We start from the raw sequence: 20906 nt of genomic DNA on the forward strand, positions 1-20906 counted from the left end.
TAGCGTGGAAGTTCTTTAGAAAATGTGCTGATGACAGGACACGAGTGGTTTGCACCCTGTGCAATCAGAGCCTGAAGCGAGGCATAAACCTTCTCAACCTGAGCACAACCTGCATGATCAGGCATCTAAGTGCAAAGCACGAGCTGCAGTGGAGTACACACCTTCAAAACCAAGAAACGTCTCTGGCTCATCCTGCTTCCTCTTCTGCTGCAGTCTCGGCCGCTCCAGCCACCTCTGTAGTCATACCGGCACCTGCCACCCCGCAAACAGACGATCTGTCAGCAACACCACCACCTGGGTCACCAACAACCATCTCCACAATGTCCCGTGGAAGTGTTCAGCTTTCCATCTCCCAAACACTTGAGAGGAAGAGGAAGTACCCCCCTACCCACCCGCGATCCCTGGCCCTGAATGCCAGCATTTCACAATTATTGGCCTTTGAAATGCTGTCATTCCGTCTGGTGGAGACGCCCAGTTTTAAAAAGCTTATGTCGGTGGCTGTCCCACAGTACGTCGTGCCCAGCCGCCACTACTTTTCCAGGCAAGCCATCCCTTCCCTGCACAACCAAGTGGGGGAAAAAATCAGGTGTGCACTGCGCAACGCCATCTGTGCCAAGGTCCACCTAACTACCGATACGTGGACCAGTAAGCACGGTCAGGGGCGTTATATCTCCCTAACGGCACACTGGGTAAATGCAGTGGCGGATGGGCCTGAGGCGGATAGCAATTTGGCGCATGTCCTTCCACCACCGAGGATTGCAGGGCGCTTCAGTTTGCCTCCTGTTCCTAACTCATCCTACTCCGCTACCTCATCCTCTACCACCTCCTCATCCGGACAGCGTAATACCTTCACCACCAACTTCAGCACGGCCAGGGCTAAAGGACAGCAGGCAGTTTTACAACTTGCCTGTTTGGGGGACAAACCACACACCGCGCAGGAGTTGTGGAGGAGCATGGAACAGCAGACAAATGAGTGGTTGCTGCCAGCGAGCCTCAAGCCCGGCCTGGTGGTGTGCGATAATGGGCGAAATCTCATAGCAGCTCTGGGCCTAGCCGGTTTGACGCACATCCCTTGCCTGGCGCATGTGCTGAATTTGGTGGTGCAGAGGTTCCTTAAAAACTACCCCGATATGTCAGAGCTGCTGCAGAAAGTGCGGGCCGTCTGTGCGCACTTTCGGCGTTCTCACACGAGGTGGAACTCCACCTTGCACATGCTGCAAAGACTGTGCGAGCAGCAGCAGGCCATAGTGGAGTTTCAGCTGCAGCACGCACGCGTGAGTCGCTCTGCGGAACAGCACCACTTCACCACCAATAACTGGGCCTCCATGCAAGACCTGTGTGCCTTGTTACGCTGTTTTGAGTACTCCACCAACATGGCCAGTGGCAATGACGCCGTTCTCAGCTTAACTATCCCACTTCTATGCCTCCTTGAAAAAACAATTCGGGCGATGATGGAAGAGGATGTGGCACAGGATGAGGAGGAGGAGGAGGAGGATGAAGAGATAACATTTCAAAGGCTTTCAGGGCAGTCATTCGCAAGGGGCTCCGAGGGTGGGTTCCTGCACACACAAATGCCAGGGACACAATTGTCCAGCAGGGGCACAGTTCTGGAGGATGAGGAGGAGGAGGAGCTGGAGGAGGAGCTGGAGGAGGAGATGGAACCATGTTCACAGCAGGGTGGCACCCAGGCCAGCTCATGGCCATCACTGGTGCGTGGCTGGGGGGATACAGAGGACACGGACGATACACCTCCCACAGAGGACAGCCTCTGGGCAGCCTGGCACACATGAGCGATTACATGCTGCAGTGTCTCCACAACGACCGCCGAGTTGCCCACATTCTAACTTGTGCTGATTACTGGGTGGCCACGCTGCTGGATCCCCGTTACAAGGACAACGTACCGTCCTTAATTCACTCACTGGAGCGCGATCGCAAGATGCGCGAGTACAAGCGCACGCTGGTAGATGCGATGCTGCTGGCATTCCCATCTGACAGCGGGGCCACAGTGGAAGCACAAGGCAGAGGAGGAGGAGGAGGTCGCCAACGCAACCAGGGCACCGCCAGCACCTCAGAAGGCAGGGTTAGCATGGCCGAAATGTGGAAAAGCTTTGTCAGCACGCCACAACAAACAGCAGCACCAGCAGCTCAGATGGAACGTCTTAGCAGGAGGCAGCATTTTACCAACATGGTGGAGCAGTATGTGTGAACACGCCTACATGTAGTGAATGAGGGGTCTGCCCCCTTCAACTTCTGGGTCTCCAAATTGGGCACATGGCCTGAGCTTGCCCTTTACGCCTTGGAGGTGCTGGCGTGCCCTGCAGCCAGTGTATTATCTGAACGGGTATTTAGCACGGCTGGGGGCGTTATAACAGACAAGCGCAGCCGCCTGTCCAGAGACAATGTGGACAAGCTCACGTTCATTAAAATGAACCAGGCATGGATCCCACGGGACTTTTCCGTACCTTGTGCAGAATAGCAATGGATACCGACCTTACCCACCCATTGTTCCATTTTTGCTCTTTCTCACTCTTTTGGGGTGTACCCTCATTTAAAATTTGTGAAAAGAAGCAGTGTTGGCTACCTCGTCCTCCTCCTCAGGGCCAGATTAACGTAGGGGCTATTGGAGCTGCAGCTCCAGGCCCCTACCTTTTATATAGGCCCTGGGTTGGCCATATTCACTGTGACCGCTCTTCTGTCACTTGTAAACACAGAAGTCTGGCTTCTATGCTCATTTCCCCAGGCAGCACAATCAGAACCTCCCCACACAGCGCGAAGGCCTGACAAGGAGGGACAGTTGCCGATGCATGGATGTGTTTATGGGCTTCAGAGACAGCATCCCATGTTGAATTAGGCATGCATGGCTGCACCCTTCCTCCTCTGGGTGCATGGCACGGCCCTTAAGGCCCTTCAAAATCCTCAGCACCAAGACCATGATGCTCTTAATCCGGCCCTGGTCCTCCTCCACCGCCGCTTCCACCTACACCGCCCATAGGTGTGCGCAGCCTATTGCATTAGGGTGTGCACCCCAAAGTTGAAATACACATGCATGTGTTTGCCTACATGTACATGGCCCCGATACATTACTCTCCCTGCTGACAAAGAGAAATAGAGCAGAGCAGGTCCGAGGGAGATCTTTCCCATCTCCTCACTGGCAAACAGAGCGATAATGCTATGTGCCCTAGGTGATTAGGGTGTGCCCAGGTACACCCGGCACACCCTGTGCGCACGCCTATGACACCGCCACATCCACCACCACCTCAACCTCCCTCCTACTCCATATGGGCCTCGTCCTTCAGAGATGAAGAACATTGTTTTATTTTTCTGTTTTTTTTTTGTTGTTTTAAGTTATTTCCCTATCCACATTTGTTTGCAGAGCACTTGCCATGCTCTTAACTACGTTTTGCTGCCATTTGCAGCACTCTAGCCCTTTCCATTGGTGTTTTAGAGCCATTTTAGTGCCTTAAAGTTCGGGTCCCCATTGATTTCAATGGGGTTCGGTGTCCGGGAAAAGTTTCGGTAAAAGTCCGGGACACGGACCCGGACTTTTTTTTAAAGTTCGGCCAAACCCGTCGAACACGGACATCTAGGTGTCCGCTCAACCCTAGTTATAAATTGTCTAGAAAGTAAATAAATAAATATAAAGTGCACTTGCTGGTCAGTGTATAAATATGCAATGAATTAATTCATAAATCTGAAAATAATCATAAACAGGTGATAATCTTAATAAAATCCTGGTGATGTATATACGGTGCTTATGGTGTATATATAAAAATTATAAATCTATATTCCAGTGCTGTTAGTGATAAAATGACTTCTTCACGTGGTAGCGTGACGTAACGCGTAGGAAGACCGAGCAACGGAAGTGACGTTGCAGGACACGGAAGAGAAGTCCCGAGGCTTTTACACCGTAGAAAGTGATTTTAACTGTAAGTGTTACTATTTTCTTCAATTAAAAATACTTGAAAATACTACACTATGTGGGCCCTATCATTTTGAGATCCGAGGAGCGATCGGAGCGCTATACCTTGAGCTCATCCTGGAAAGCGTACACCACACTCGGAGCCTGAGAGAGCCTGAGAGAGGAGAGGATATAGAAGTAAGGCACAACATATAAATCTAAAAGGCGCATTGCTAGCAGAGATGTATAGTAACTGAGTAGAACTACTTCACTACTGTACTTAAGTACCGAAAGGCGGTATCTGTACTTTCCTAGAGTAGAATTTTTTTCTCCTACTTCCACTTTTACTTCACTACATTTTTTCAATGATTTCAATACTTCTACTCCGATATTTTTTTTTTTGTGCTGCATAGTTACTCGTTACAATTATAAAAATGACCACTGCCAGAACAGTAGATGGCAGGTTTCATGAAGCTCAAAACGTGTATTATGAGCGCATACGAAAATAAAAGCTACTGTATGTATAAATGAAAGCTGCATTTGAAATAATAAAAACCAATATGATGTTCAAACTTTTGACTTCTTTCTTTAATAACTACATAACACAGTACTTGTACTTTTACTTTCAGTACTTGAGTAGCAATTTTTTTTAAAAACTACTGGTACTTTTACTTTCAGTACTTGAGTAGCAAAATTTAAAAAAAAAAACTACTTGCAATACTTAAGTACAAAAAATGTTGAATACTTTAGTACTTCTACTCAAGTCACTTTTTGATCGAGCATTTCCACTTCTACTCAAGTCACTTTTTGATCGAGCACTTGTACTTTTACTAAAGTATGGGTTTCGAGTACTTTATACAACTCTGTAGCATTGAGGTGAGCAGTTAGCACACCTAGATGTGTTAAACACAGAAGATCACTATACTGCACCAGGTGTACAGGTGGAAGGAATTATCGTTTGTTACACTGAAGAAGATTCATTGTTTATTTGGACACTTGATCACTTTAAATGGACTTTACACCTATAGAGTTTTTTTCAATTTATACCTGATTTAATTTAAATGAAGAAATGCTGGGATAATTTATAGATTGACACAAAGCACTTAATCACTAACAGCACTGGAATATAGATTTATAATTTTTATATATACACCATAAGCACCGTTTTTACATCACCAGGATTTTATTAAGATTATCACCTGTTTATGATTATTTTGAGATTTATGAATTAATTCATTGCATATTTATACACTGACCAGCAAGTGCACTTTATATTTATTTATTTACTTTCTAGACAATTTATCACATAATCACTTTATGCACTTTATATATCTTAATATATACATTGGTTTATATATTTATATACTTTATTGTTCATCAATTAAGACCAATATATTATCTGGTTATTTATATTTATATTTTAATCTTAATTTATTTATTTCACACAATTTCTGTATTATTATCATATACATATATCCCCTGAAGCGTGGTACTTCCCCCAACCCCTCCCCCTTTTTACTCAATTAAATTAATTATTTTCCTCAAAATTCTACAAACAATACCCCATAATGGCAGCGTAAAATACGTTTGTTTAAAATCTTTGCATAATTATTAAAAATAAAAAAAATCACATGTACATAAGTATTCACAGTCTTGCCATGACACTCAAAATTGAGCTCAGGTGCATCCTATTTCCACTGATAATCCTTGAGATGTTTCTACAACTTAATTAGAGTCCATCTGTGGTAAACTCAGTTGACCTGACATGATTTGGAAAGGCACACACCTGTCTAAATAAAGTTCCCACAGTTAACAGTGCATGTCAGAGCCCAAACCAAAACATGAAATCCAAGAAATTGTCTGTAGATCTCCGAGACAGGATTGTATCGAGTCACAGATCTGGGGAAGGGTACTGAAATGTTTCTGCAACATTGAAGGTCACAATGAGCACAGTAGCCTCCATAATTCATAAATGGAAGAAGTTTGGAACCACCAGAACTCTTCCTAGAACGGACCGTCCTGCCAAACTGAGCGATCGGTGAAGAAGGGCCTTAGTCAGAGAGGTGACCAAGAACCTGATGGTCACTCTAACAGAGCTCCAGCATTTCTCCGTGGGGAGAGGAGAACCTTCCAGAAGAACAACCATCTTTGCAGAACTCCACTAATCTGGCCTTTATGGTAGAGTGCCCAGACGGAAGCCTCAGTAAAAGGCACATGACAGCCCGTCTGGAGTTTGCCAAAAGGCACCTGAAGGACTCTCAGACCATGAGAAACAAAACTCTATATTTTGTTGTCAGATGAAACAAAGATTGAACTCTTTGGCCTGAATGGCAAGCGTCATGTCTGGAGGAAACCAGGCACCATATCATATCGTCACCTGGCCAATACCATCTCTGCAGTAAAGCATGGTGGTGGCAGCATCATGCTGTGGGGATGTTTTTCAGCGGCAGGAATTTGGAAACTAGTCAAGATGGAGGGAAAGATGAATGCAGTAATGTACAGAGACATCCTTGATTTAAACCTGCTCCAGAGCGCTCTGGACTTCAAACTGAGGCAAAGGTTCATCTTCCATTAGGACAACGACCCTAAGCACACAACCAAGATCACTAAGTTGTGGCTATGGGACAACTCCATGATTGTCCTTGAGAGGCCCAGCCAGAGCGCAGACTTGAACCCAATTAAACATCTCTGGAGAGATCTAAAAATGAATGTGCACCGACACTCCTCATCCAACCTGATGGAGCCTGAGAGGTCCTGCAAAGAAGAATAAGAGAAACTGCTCAAAAATAGGTGTGCCAAGTTTGTAGCATTATACTCAAAAAGAGGCTGTAATTGGTGCCAAAGGTGCTTCAACAAAGTATTGAGCAAAGGCTGTGAATACTTATGTACATGGGATTTTTCGTTTTATATTTAGTTTTCTATTTTTATTACATTTACAAAGATTTCAAACAAACTTCCTTAATGTTGTCATTATAGAGTATTATTTGTAGAATTTTGGGGAAAATAATGAATTTAATCCATTTTGGAATAAGGCTGTAACATAACAAAATGTGGAAAAAGTGAAGCACTGTGAATACTTTCCGGATGCACTATATTAAAAAACAATGTACCTTTGCACACTGGTTCTGACCAGGATTCCAGCTTTTCTCTTCTGTCTCACTTTCTCTCCCTCATTTAGCCAACCGGACTCCAGTCCTGATGGAGAGGGGTAGGTCAGGGGCAAACAAGGACATCCTCAGGTGCCCAACTTCCTTCTTATCAACCTATGACATCAACGGTTGTTGGGACACCAGCAGCTGGCCAACAAGATGACCAAGCTTGTAATGCTGCACAATAAAATTCCATGGCTTTGTGTAACAAAAAAAAAGGCAGGCTTGATCACCCTGCAGGCTTGTTGACAATTTTTAGGCATTTTGCCAAGGCGCACCTGAACCTAGAAGGCACCCCAAGGTTTTGGTTAAAAAAGGCTGATATAAACAATACAAGTTAGTAATGGTCAAAAGACCAGCTACATTTAGCTCATTGCAGTCCCCCATCCTCCATGGTAGCTGATCAGTCTGTAGTTAAAAACATTTTCTATACCCTGCTCCTCCTCTCTCTTTTATTGCCTTAATATGCCTAATATTGCCCTAAAATATTTAATATTTTTAACAGCAATCTTTGATCTATTCTGGTGATGTCGCAGGTCCCCTTCATGGCACTGGGCACAACCCTAAAAATGCCAAGAGCAATGCCTTGTAGTTATGTCACGCCACAATCTGCAGCATTCTCCTATGAGTCCAGGACAGGGGGTGGAGTCTCATAGGAAGTCGGTTGAATGACATTGGGAATAATTCAACCTGGAAGAGGAGTAGTGCTGCATCTCTGAATTGATAAGCCAGCTGGAGAAAGCACTTTTTTATTTTATAAAGTTCCTGGTGTATCTATTTTTAGGTTTATTGCCTACAATATTAGTGGGCATTAAGTGGTTTTTATTTTCTCTTACTTTTTCGAGATAGGGCACAAAGTGTTTTAATAGCCCCTATGCTACAGTACCCTTCAGGGGCCAGAGCTGAGAAGAGTGAACGAAAAGGGCATCCAGCTCACCCTTCTCCGCAGTATTATACTGATAGGGGGGGGGGGGGTGGTAACAACTGGATGGCTACAGCACTGAACGGGGTGACAAAACTGCAGTGAGTTCACTGCAGGGCAACCAATGTTTTTACCCTGTTGGAGGAAGGCCCAATCGCTAGCTGGATTACAGAGCATTTATAAAAAATAAAAAAACGTTTTAAAAGTAGATTTTTTAAAAAAAAAAAAAGAAGATAAAAATATGCAGACTTTAAATGTTATGCGTCATTGGCTATTTTTTTGTTTATTTATCATAGCCTATTGTTCTATTTTACTACATTTATGAAGCCAAATTATACATGCTTTGCTGTTGACCATTGTTATGTTATTGTGAGTGCTTTCTATCTGTAGCACCCTCCTAGGTAGGCGCTAGTGAGAGAGTATAGTTTTGAGCTCTGTCTGCTTTTACCAGAGGGGCTGCAGGTAAATCTATATTGTTCTCTGCCTACCAGAGAGCAGGATCTGTTAGTGAGGTCTGCTCATTGTGCTCAGTATGCGATTCATTCAGTCTAGAGAGTGTTTCATGCTGGTCCAACAGGGAGGGATGTTGGATAGTGGGAGGAAACCTGACAAATGGGTGCATAGGCTTTTGATACAGTCCTGGTGATTGGAAGGGGGCAGATCACCTCGGTGCATTCTGGGATACTGTATAAAAGCCAGGAGCACATGTGGGATCTTTGGCTGGAGAGCAGAGTAGCGAAGGGAGGGGGTGCCTGCCTTCTCCACTGAAGAGGTGCCATGCGGTCGCAGGAGGTTGTCCTGAGGGCCTAAGAAATGGATGAGAGGAGCTGAACCCAGAGGTCCAGGAGAGCTGACTGAGAGGGGAGACACTGGAGACCCTGGGACCAGGGCCGCTGATAGGGGGGGACCACCAGCCCTCTTGTAGGGGGCCCAAGCACACAGGGGGGCCCACACAGAGAGGGGGATTAGTGATGGACAACAAATACAGAAATCTTCCTCCAGCACCTGAATCTGATCTGTCCCTCTCCCTGCTATCAGCTTGTATCTGTTGAGAAAGAGACAGTCGTCCCTCACTAATCCCCCTCCCTTGTGTGCCCCCCCCTCCCAGCACTTATCTCTGCTCAGGAGTTTATTTGTAAATTGTAACTTTGTTTCTCTCTCTCTGTCTCTCTGATCACTGAGCTCCAACTGCCCAGCCTGTATATTTTTCTCATCTCATCTTTTTTATTTAACATAGTTTTTTTTTTAGATTTAGCAGGAATTATGCGAGTTATATTTGTGTCTGATAATAGTGATTTTGTTGTAATTTTAGCTAAATATATCTTTAATATTTTCTTGGGGGGGCCCTGCCAGGTAGTCTGTATGGGGCCCCACGATTTCTAACAGCAGCCCTGCCTGGGACCACAGTATTGTGAGTACAGGGACTAGTGTCAAGAGCCTGACCTGAGGGGGGCCACCCCTAAGTGTAGGATAGTCAGTGGACAGGTGTCAGCAGTGAAGAAGAAAGAGGATGCTAGTGAGAATTGTCAGTTCACCCAAGTCATCCTAAGGAAAGAGACTCAATCGGAGTTCATCCATAGTGGCAGGGTGAATCAACATCGTAAGATAGGAGTCCTCAAGCATTGTCTATAGTTCATATTGGAGTATCCCACTATTCCCTTCTCCTATCCCTATTTAAAATAAAACAAAAACAACAACCAAATACCCCATGGACTGATTATTGGAGTGAACCAAGAAGGGAGAAAGTAAGAACTTGAAACTGTCATTAATGTATGCTGGTAACTCAGGGGGGCCCGTAAAGTTAAATCTGGCAGTCCTTACGGGGGCAGTGCTACATATCAAAATCATTTTTTTACTCATCTAAAAAGTTGGTAAACGTTGTGATACAAATCATTTACTTTTTATTCTCCTGCTTGAGCCTGGAAAGTAAGGAGTTAATTTGTTACTTACAGAAAGAGAGTGGATTTTACCCTCTGTGCTGCCATAAAAGTGCAGATAGTTGAGAGATTAATGGAGCATTATAGAAGAAGCAAGATAGGGAGTGTGTTCTATGACCAGTTCTAGAACACATTGAACGCATTCAGACTGGACTGAGAAGATTCCTCGTAAACGTTCATCCAGACCTCCGCTATGACCATCCTTAATACCCTCTTCCTTGGGTTATTGCTTGCAGTTTGTACTACGGCCCAAAAAGGTAAGACCACCATATTGGCTATTTTTAAGTAAAATGTTTGTTTTGCTGTTGCACATTATACTTATGACTGGATTTAATAATAAGTCAGATATTTGTTCGGTAAATACCTAGATTCAGTATACTCAAAACTGATATGTCAGATAACATTGGATTCACCCATAGACTGGGTGTCTGTTGTATCCACCTGGAATGACCTTCACAAGGGGGTTTCACTCGCCCCAATATGTGGTACAATTATTTTACATTATAGAGACTGCATAGGGAGCACATAGGAAAAACTTCAAGGTGTGAGAGGCAGCGCAAAGACATTTAGCAGAGAGGTTTTCTACAGGAAAATTATGTTTTAGTACTCACTCTTTAAAGTGTTACTAAACCCACAACAGTAAAATCAGCCTGTATAGGCAGTAAAGCATGCTTGGTATACTCGCTGTGGAACCTAAGAGGTTTATCCTGCACACTGTGTAAAATGGCAGGTTGATCCTGTCTTCTCTGATCCTCCCCTTTTTCCACTGTCCCAAAACTATCTCCTGACTGTACAGAGCCTTGGGGGCAAGCTTCACATGCTCAGTTTGGTGTGTATTGCTAGAGGGTTTTTTTTTTTTTTTTTTTCCTTGGAAGGGTGCATGCATGTGATCAGCACAGGGCCAATCAACACTGTCAAGACAAAGGGTCAGGGGTCTTGCAGCCCTTATAGGACAATCAGGGGAGAATGAAAACTCCTCCTACCAGCTTTAACCAGACACTGACAGAAGTCACAAGAATGCTATATAGTGCTGATGAGAATGTATATAGCAGTTTATATTTACAAAAATAATTTCATTTCCATGTTCTGTGTACTGTGGGAGACCTGATATAGCCTATGCAGGGTCCTGTGGGTTAGAGAAGGGGTGAGTGAAGGTGGTTATCCTTGTAATCCTTTTGATGTGTATCGTAAAGGATTTTATGTGCCCGAACATGGATTACAAAATCGTCAATGTCAATAAATCCTGACATGCTGACAGAAAGCACCTGATCTGCACACACTTCTCTTTTACTCCCGCTGCAATCTCCTAAAGATGGCCGCTGGTATGGGTGCATGTATGGTCACTGCGTTGACCTGCATTTTACACGTGTTGACTTGCGTTGCGTTAAAATGCATACATGTTGGATGTTAACGCAATGCAATGCAGGTCAACGCAGCATTGTAGTGTGAACAGGACCAATAAAAAACTATTGTTTTTAAGTGTCCTTGCATTGATCAGCATTTTAGAGCTGCGCTAAAACTCAGATGAGCGCACTAGTGTAAACTAGTCCTAATTCTTACTGAATCTACACTGTTAATGCTACATGAGAATGCTGATCATAATCGCAATTAGTAACAAAACCAAATTTAATCCTGTACATACTGTAGCTTTACTAAACTTCACAGCTATTGCCTGGATCCTGGGAGGAGTTATGCAAATATCAGAATGCCCTGATAGGTGGACGCAAGTCTGGCGGCGTCAACATTCTTAAGCAGACTGTATTGGCATGCAGACTGACCTAGGTAAAGCCTATATGTAATGCTGAACTCCATGGGTGGGCCAGGCACAGTGACGCTAGGGTGGATGATACTTGATATCTTCCAGCCCCGAAATGAGACAGGCTATATTTGAATTGCTGCAACTTGTAAAAACCCCAGTTCCAGAAAAGTTGGGACGCTGTGTAGAATCTACATAGAAACAGAATGCAATCATTTGCAAATCTCATAAACCCATTTTGTATTCACAATAGAAAACAGATCAAATGTTTAGACTCAGAACATGTACCATTTTAAGAAAAAAATAAGGTCATATTGAAATTGATAGCAGCCACACATCTCAAAAAAGTTTGGACCGGGCAACAAAACACTGGCAAAGTACAACCCCTATTCCAAAGTTGGGACAGGGCCGTGTTTACCACAGGGTTGCATCCCCTCTTCTTTTAACAACACTGAGAACTAAAGAGACCAGTTGCTACAGTTTTGGGAGAGTAACGTTGTCCTAGTCTTGCCTGAGCATATGCTGCTCTAAAACTTGCATATATATTTATATCTTTCAGCATTGATGGTGCCTTTCCAGGCAGGGCTGGCCCAAAACATTTTGCTGCCTGGGTCCAAGAATAAAATACCTGTAGCACTGCCCCCTTAAGGACTGCTAAATTTTCACACTTTCAGGTCCCCCTGGGTTACCGTTAGCAACATTGACATTCACAGTCTCTCACTTTACTTCTTGGCTCAGTCAATAATTAATCCAGGGGTATGTTGTTGTTTTTAGGGATAGACCGATTATCAGCAAGGTGATATATCGGTGGCCGATATGCACTTTCCCCGATATATTGGTATCGGCCCCGGACTTGGCCTATATTGCCGATATTTTTGTGACGTCATTCTGCATTCTTAGGCCACCTCCCTCACCTTGGACAGCCTTATCTTGAGTCAGGACTAGTCTCGCGAGAGTGTTTTACAGCCATACACCAACCCACAGCAGCCCGGTGCTAGCCAGCCACCCACATCCACAGGCCCTGTACCAGCCAGCAACAGGCACTGTACCAGCGAGCCAGCCAGCCACCCACAGGCCCTGTACCAGCCAGCCAACCACAGGCCCTGTACCAGCCAGCCACAGGCAGTGTACCAGCCAGCCAGCCACTCACAGGCCCTGTACCAGCCAGCCACCCACAGCCCCTGTGGCAGCCACCCACCACAGGGTACCAGCCAGCCAATCACCCACCACAGGGTGCCAGACAGCCACCCACCACAGGGTGCCAGACAGCCAGCCACCCACAGGCCCTGTACCAGCCAGCCACAGGCACTGTACCAGCCAGCTGCCCACAGGCCCTGTACTAGCCAGCCACCCACAGCTCCTGTGCCAGCCACCCACCTATCACAGGGTGCCAGACAGTCACCCACCACAGGGTGCCAGCCAGCCACACACCCACCACAGGGTGCCACCCAGCCACCCACCTCAGGGTGCCAGCCAGCCATCCACCACAGGGTGCCAGCAAGCCAGCCATTAACCTCCCTGGTGGTATTCCCGATTGTGGCTTGGGGTTAACTTTCAGTACCAAAAGCGGTAACCCCGAACCACACTTGGGATTACCCCACAATGTTACTCACCTTCCCTGCAATCCCCCAACGTCCTCCCCGCTGTCCTTCCCGTCCTCCTCACAGTCTCTCCCCGCTCTGTGCACGGCCGATTGAGTTGCGACGCAGGAGGGTGGAAACGGTGGCAAATTCAAAAGTGTAAATAGACAAACATGATACAAAACTGTGATCCTAACGCATTACACTGTGTCATGCCATTTCAGCACAGGATTGCACCTGGTGACTTTTCCAGTGCCCTGCCTGTGCTTTTCCAGTGCTTTGTACCCGGAAAATTTTGGACGACTATGGCATCCAAAAAGCGTTCTTTTTGCACAAAAGCACACGAACTGGAAAACAGTGACAGTGAAACTGAGTTACTTAAAGAACTGAACGATAGCGATTAGTGGGAAAATTATTCATCAGGTAAAGAAAGTGAGGACAGCGACGATTCTGATGAAAAATTTCTAAAGTAGACATCAGAATCATCGCTGTCATCACTTTCTGTACCTGATGACAAATTTTCCCACAACTCGCTATCGCTCAGTTCTTCAAGTAACTCTCTTTCGCTTTTGCTGTTTTCCAGTTTGTCTAAAAGTGCTTTTGCGCAAAAAGAACGCTTTTTGGATGCCATGGTCATTCTCTATTTTCCAGGCACAAAGAACTGGAAAAGCACAGGCAGGGCACTGGAAAAGTCACAAGGTAAATTCCTGTGGTGAAATGGCATGATATAGTGTAATCAGTTAGGATCACAGCTTTGTATCATGCCATTTAGTGTATTTACACTTTTGAATTTGCCGCCGGTTCCACCCCCCTGCGTCGCAAAACGCTCGCAGGGAAGGGAACCGGAAGGCAGATGCCGGCATCTGCCAAGCACACAGCGGTAGGACAGCGGAAGGACGGCGGGGGAGGACAGGAGAAGGTGAGTTTTAAAATGTAAAACAACAGATTTCTATGCAAAACAATGTACCGCTTTTAGCACAGAAATCCTGACATAATCAGACCGCCAGGGAGGTTAAGCATTAAACAAAAATTAACATGTTCAGTACCAGATTTGTGTCAAAAAATTGTCTTTTTTTTTTTTTACAAAACTTTAAATGTACAAAGTGTAGCACCACCCCCGCAGGAGCTGCTGATTAGATTATTGGGTCTACGTCCTGCCTAACAACCCACAGAATTGGCTCGAACCCTCCCTAGGCACAACTGACCCAGAATAGGACTGGAATACCAAATGGCTACACAGATTGGAATATAACACTTCAATAAATAATAATGACCTGTTACCTCTCTCCAGCTGCAGTCCTTCTGGGTAATACAAGGTGACCACACACAAGCTTGCTTTTAAACAGGAAAGTTATTTACTGTGAATCAAATAAACAGTTTCGATACAGTAAAATATGACTTTGTAAAAGGATATACTAATTAATTAATCAAAGATAAGATAAATACTGTGATATCACTCCTCAAGGGCACATTAATTGTTTCAGGAAATGTCTCAGAGCCTATAGGACCGCCATCTTAATCACTATTATACTTTTGGAGATAAGGCTCAGCATTCAGTTAGACACAGTATCAGAATGTCAGACCTATCTGAGTCCGCTGTTTCTTCTCTATATCTTCGCTAGCAACGTTGGTGCACTCGCAATTTGTAATCCACATTGAGGATGGGTGATCAATAGAGAGAATGGCAGCAAACAGTTAGTAATCACCGCGGGGTGTCTGTGCAGGATTGCCGGTAAAACTTCTGTGAGAGATGTACTGGGCCACCTGGTATATTGCCTTCTACTACTCTAAGGCTAATCCTGACTAAAGTTACTTCTTTGATAGATAGAGTCAGTTTTTGGGCAGGTGCCCTCTCACCAACAGGACTGTCTCCCAGGAAGCCTCCGCTGCTGTCTCAGTCTCCGGCCTCTGTCACCAGCCGCGCTAGGTATTTGGGGTGGATGAGTCTGGTCTCTGTAGAACATCGATGGGACCTCCAGGAGGGATCCTCTACTGGAGATGAAACACTGCAACTTAGTCACTTAAGGCCCAGGAGTTTCGGCCTAGCATACAGCATCAGCCCACAGCACTGGCATCCTGCTTGTCTCACTGTGTCTTTTCCAAGAGAGTGAGCCTGGCTCCTCCCTTCCTTTATAAAGCTTCCCCCAGAAGGCTGTGCGGTGCAGCAGTGCACCCTGGTATTCTCAAAGCACTATGGGCGATGAAGACTGCTCAACTTCCTGAAAGGAAAATAACATCAAAAGACATTCCATAGCCGCTGCAATGTGTCCTTTTGGCCACTAGATGGAGCCGAGTTCCTCTCAAATGTCAAGCAGCAGTCTTTTAGAACTTGTATAATGGAAGACCCCGCTACACACTCCCCCCACTTGAGAACTTTGGTCCCCAAAGAGGACAACAGCATGTACTCCAGTGCATATGTTGGCAGTACACAAAAAAAAACATTAACATATGCATAACAGGGAATCATCTTCCTTTTCATAAGCAGAGTTCAAACTTAACAACTGCATATTACAACACAGGTTCGACATAGGAACCTCCCACCAATTGTCAGGGGAGGGAAGGTAATTCTGTTCACAGACCCCTGACACTTGAGTGGCTTGTACAGATGTGCCTGGGGGTGAGCTAGGGTTGTCCTCCACCAAATCTGCGGTGGAAGAACTAGGCTGATCAAGAGTTCGTTTGGAAGTAAAGATAGCCTCTTCTGAGCATTCACCCAATTGGTCATAGGTCAGTCTTTTGGGCGGGTGAATGACTCTTCTTTCCCTCTGTTCTTTGGGGTGCACGATCTCAGAGGTACTAGGACCAGCCACTTCTGGGGATTCTTCAATGTCCTCCTCCTCATGTTCCAACACACAGGAATCTGATGCTTCAAGAGCGGTCAGTTCTTCTTCAGAGGAAGGTGCAACCTCCTCCTCAGGATCTTCATCATCAACTACTTCTTCTGGAAGCATGTGGAAAGGTATGAATTCGGGGGCTTCCGCCCGAAGGGTTCCTCTGTCAGCCAATTCGGATGAAGACAGGGAGGCAGGTGTGGGTTCTGGTAACTGAGACGACCACATCCAGTCAGGTACCTCCTCTTCATCTTCCAGATCTTCAGATGGAGAATTTCCCTCCCTCACATCTGGGAGTGTCGACTGAGATCTGGTGACTGGTCTGGACAGGCGAGAGGTCGAAGGGGTCTCTGGCGAATCTACGACAGGAGGCATGCGAACTGCTTCAGAGAGAGGCAGTAAATGGTTCCTATGCCAAGTCTTCAATGGACCCACACTTCCTTCAGGCCGAATTTGATACACAGGGAGGTTTGGTAGTTGCTTGCAGATAACATAAGGTTGGGACTTCCAGCGGTCTGCCAACTTGTGTTTTCCCGGGACACCCAAGTTCCTCAACAATACCCTGTCCCCTGGTTGCAAGTCTTGGATCCGAACTTTTAAGTCGAAATTCCTTTTATTCCTCAGTCCACGTTGATCAGATGTGGCCTGAGCTTTATCATAGGCCGATTTCAGACTCTTCCGCAGTCGGTCCACATATCCCTTGTGCGATGCTGAAGAGGTGTGATCGGGCGAGATGCCAAAGGCCAAATCCACTGGCAATCGAGCCTCTCGTCCAAACATTAGACGATAAGGGGAATATCCAGTAGCATCACTGACAGTACTGTTGTAGGCATGCACAATGGCAGCTACATGTTTGCCCCAATGCTGTTTCTTCTCTGAGCTTAAAGTCCCCAACATGTCCAAAAGAGTCCTGTTAAATCTTCCCGGACGAGCCCCCACGTGTAGCACCACCCCCGCAGGAGCTGCTGATTAGATTATTGGGTCTACGTCCTGCCTAACAACCCACAGAATTGGCTCGAACCCTCCCTAGGCACAACTGACCCAGAATAGGACTGGAATACCAAATGGCTACACAGATTGGAATATAACACTTCAATAAATAATAATGACCTGTTACCTCTCTCCAGCTGCAGTCCTTCTGGGTAATACAAGGTGACCACACACAAGCTTGCTTTTAAACAGGAAAGTTATTTACTGTGAATCAAATAAACAGTTTCGATACAGTAAAATATGACTTTGTAAAAGGATATACTAATTAATTAATCAAAGATAAGATAAATACTGTGATATCACTCCTCAAGGGCACATTAATTGTTTCAGGAAATGTCTCAGAGCCTATAGGACCGCCATCTTAATCACTATTATACTTTTGGAGATAAGGCTCAGCATTCAGTTAGACACAGTATCAGAATGTCAGACCTATCTGAGTCCGCTGTTTCTTCTCTATATCTTCGCTAGCAACGTTGGTGCACTCGCAATTTGTAATCCACATTGAGGATGGGTGATCAATAGAGAGAATGGCAGCAAACAGTTAGTAATCACCGCGGGGTGTCTGTGCAGGATTGCCGGTAAAACTTCTGTGAGAGATGTACTGGGCCACCTGGTATATTGCCTTCTACTACTCTAAGGCTAATCCTGACTAAAGTTACTTCTTTGATAGATAGAGTCAGTTTTTGGGCAGGTGCCCTCTCACCAACAGGACTGTCTCCCAGGAAGCCTCCGCTGCTGTCTCAGTCTCCGGCCTCTGTCACCAGCCGCGCTAGGTATTTGGGGTGGATGAGTCTGGTCTCTGTAGAACATCGATGGGACCTCCAGGAGGGATCCTCTACTGGAGATGAAACACTGCAACTTAGTCACTTAAGGCCCAGGAGTTTCGGCCTAGCATACAGCATCAGCCCACAGCACTGGCATCCTGCTTGTCTCACTGTGTCTTTTCCAAGAGAGTGAGCCTGGCTCCTCCCTTCCTTTATAAAGCTTCCCCCAGAAGGCTGTGCGGTGCAGCAGTGCACCCTGGTATTCTCAAAGCACTATGGGCGATGAAGACTGCTCAACTTCCTGAAAGGAAAATAACATCAAAAGACATTCCATAGCCGCTGCAATGTGTCCTTTTGGCCACTAGATGGAGCCGAGTTCCTCTCAAATGTCAAGCAGCAGTCTTTTAGAACTTGTATAATGGAAGACCCCGCTACACAAATATTGGCCCATATCGGCCGATACCGATACTTTGTGAGCAAAATATCGGTATCAGCCCTGAAAAAAACATATTGGTCTATCCCTAGTTATTTTGTTTTGATTTTATAAATTAGGGATGGGAGAAGGGAATAGCGGGATACTCCAGATTATCTATGCACAAAGTTTGGAGAACATCTATCTGTTGATACAGCCAGGCTGTTGATCCATCTTGCCACTTGGTGAAAACCCAGGTGGATTTAGGATTTGGTCTCTTTCCAGATGACTTCAGGACACTCTTCTAGTATCCTCTTTCTTGACCACTGACACCCGTCCACTGACTATCCTACTCCGGGGTGTCCCCCTCAGGCCCCTTGACACGATCCCCTGTACTCACGATACTTTTTTTCAAGGGTCTCCAGTGTCTCTCCCTCAGTCAGCTTTCCTGGACCTCTGGGTTCAGCTCCATTCCTCTGGCCCTCAGGAGTCAGGACGACCTCCTGATGCCACGTGCCACTGCTATAGAGGAGGAGGCAGCCACCACCCTCCCTCCAGGACTCTGCTCACCAGCCAAAGACCCTGCAGCACAAGTCCCCCTGGCTTTTACAGTACCCCAGAATTCTCAGAGACAACCCAGTTTCCTCCCACTGTCCAACATGCCTTCCTATTGGACCAGTGTGAAACACTCTCTAGACTCAATGAATCACACACTGAGCACACTGAGCAGACCTCACTAACAGATCTTGCTCTCTGCTAGACAGAAAGCAATATAGATTTGCCTTCTGCTCCTCTGATAGGCAGACAGAGCCAAAAACTGTACTCTCTCACTAGCACCTACCTAGGAGGGTGCTACATACCATTCCATCACAGATCCCCCCTCCTCTATCACAGACCCCTCTTCATCCCAGATCCCCTCATCACAGACTCCCCTCATCACAGACCCCTCTCCATCACAGATCCCCCCGTAACAGACCATCCCATCACAGATCCCCCCCGCCCCCCCAATCACAGACCCCTCTCTATCACAGAAAACCCCTTCACAGACTCCCCTCATCACAGAGCCCTCCCATCACAGATCCACCCCCTGTCACAGACTCCTCTCATCACAGACCCCTCTCCATGACAGATCTCCCCCACCCCAAACCCCCCTCATCACAGATCCCCCTCATTATCACAGACTCCCCTCATCACAGACCATCCCATCACAGACCCCTCTCCATCACAGATTCCCCCCAACCCAGACCCCCCTCATCACAGATCCTGCCTCATCACAGACTCCCTTTATCACAGTTCAACCCCCCCCCCCCAATTACAGACTTCTCTCCATCACAGGTCCCCCCCCCGCCCCACCATCACAGACTCCTCTTAACCACATGCCCCCCCCCCCCCCATCACAGGCTCCCCTCATCCCAGAGCCCCAATCACAGATCCACCCTCTATCACAGACTTCCCTCATCACAGACCCCCCCTCATCACAGATCCCTCCTGATCACAGATTCCCCCCCCCCCATCACAGACCCCATATCACAATCCTCCATCAATATTGCAGACTGCCCCTTGCATAAGATTGCAGCACTCCCTCTCCCCTACCTTATTTACACAAGACAGGAAGAATGGCAGGTCCGGAAAAGGGCTGGACTTTTCATGTGAAAGGCAATTAATTGATTTCTTGGACCGCCCCGCTGTCTAGTAACCAATCACCCGCTTCTTAATTTGAAAAGTCCCACCCTTTTTCCTGGACCTGCAATGCTTCCAATCTTGTGTAAATAAGGTAGAGAATGGAAGAGGGAGTGCTGTGATCTTTTAGAAGGGACAAACCTGCCGCACCTGCTGGGCCAGGTGGAGGAAAGCCATACATCTGATCTGGTGCCGGCGATGCGCACCAAACTGCTGGAAAAAAATCTTCTTGGGCGGCAATTTTCCGTCCCTCTCATAGTGCCCCCAATGGGCCAAGCAGGACCCATGGTAGGGCCAACCCTGTTTCCAAATGTGCAAGCTGCTTATTCCATACACACTAATGCACTGATAACAAGCCAGAAGGTCCCTCTCCTCTTTAGTCTGGAGGACCCAACGCCTATGGTCGCCAATAAGAATGTCAAATTTTGATTTATCTGACCACAGAACAAGTTTCCACTTCCCAACAGACCATTTAAAATGAGCTTTGGCCCAGACAAGATGGTGGCGTTTCTGTATCATGTTCAGATATGGCTTCTCCTTTGCCTGATAGAGCTTTAGCTTGCATTTTTGGATGGCACAGCTGTGTTTACAGATAGTGATTTTTGGAAGTAGCCCTAAGCCCATGCAGTGATGTCCATCACAGAATCATGCCTGTTTTTATAGCAGTGTTGTCTGAAGGCCCAAAACTCACTGGCATTCAATATTGCGTTTTGGCCTTGTGTCTTGTGCACAGAGATTTCTCCAGAATCTTTTGATGATATTATGCACTGCAGATAAGGCACCACTAAATGGTGGACTGCGGTCCGAAAATGGACAGCAAGGCAATCCTATCTGGACTGCAGCTTCACCACTTAGCAGCCTGGATATCCTCTCCCGGCTGACAGATTCCTTCTCCCGTTGCCACCGCAGCATTCATCCATAGCATGTAGAAGGCACGGCATGTCCGGACAGAGGTTAACAAGCCGGTGATTTATTGCTAGGAGCCAG

The 20906-nt window shown here is 46.2% G+C and overlaps 1 protein-coding gene across 2 annotated transcripts in view; it reads left to right on the top strand.

Annotated features, from left to right (window-relative positions):
• Positions 1 to 9929: 9929 nt before the first annotated feature.
• The window catches only part of SMIM24 (small integral membrane protein 24), a 42954-nt gene continuing 31977 nt past the window's right edge, over positions 9930 to 20906 (top strand). The window contains exon 1 of one of the 2 annotated variants that reach the window (XM_082268031.1): positions 9930 to 10163. In XM_082268031.1, coding sequence (XP_082124157.1) covers positions 10100 to 10163 — 64 coding nt within the window. In that variant the 5' untranslated portion in view covers positions 9930 to 10099. The remainder of the gene's footprint in view (positions 10164 to 20906) is intronic. The other variant, XM_082268030.1, reaches the window with a different exon arrangement.

This window comes from Pelophylax lessonae (genome assembly GCF_965119305.1).
Source record: "Pelophylax lessonae genome assembly, chromosome: 1".
Classification (NCBI taxonomy): Eukaryota; Metazoa; Chordata; class Amphibia; order Anura; family Ranidae; genus Pelophylax; species Pelophylax lessonae.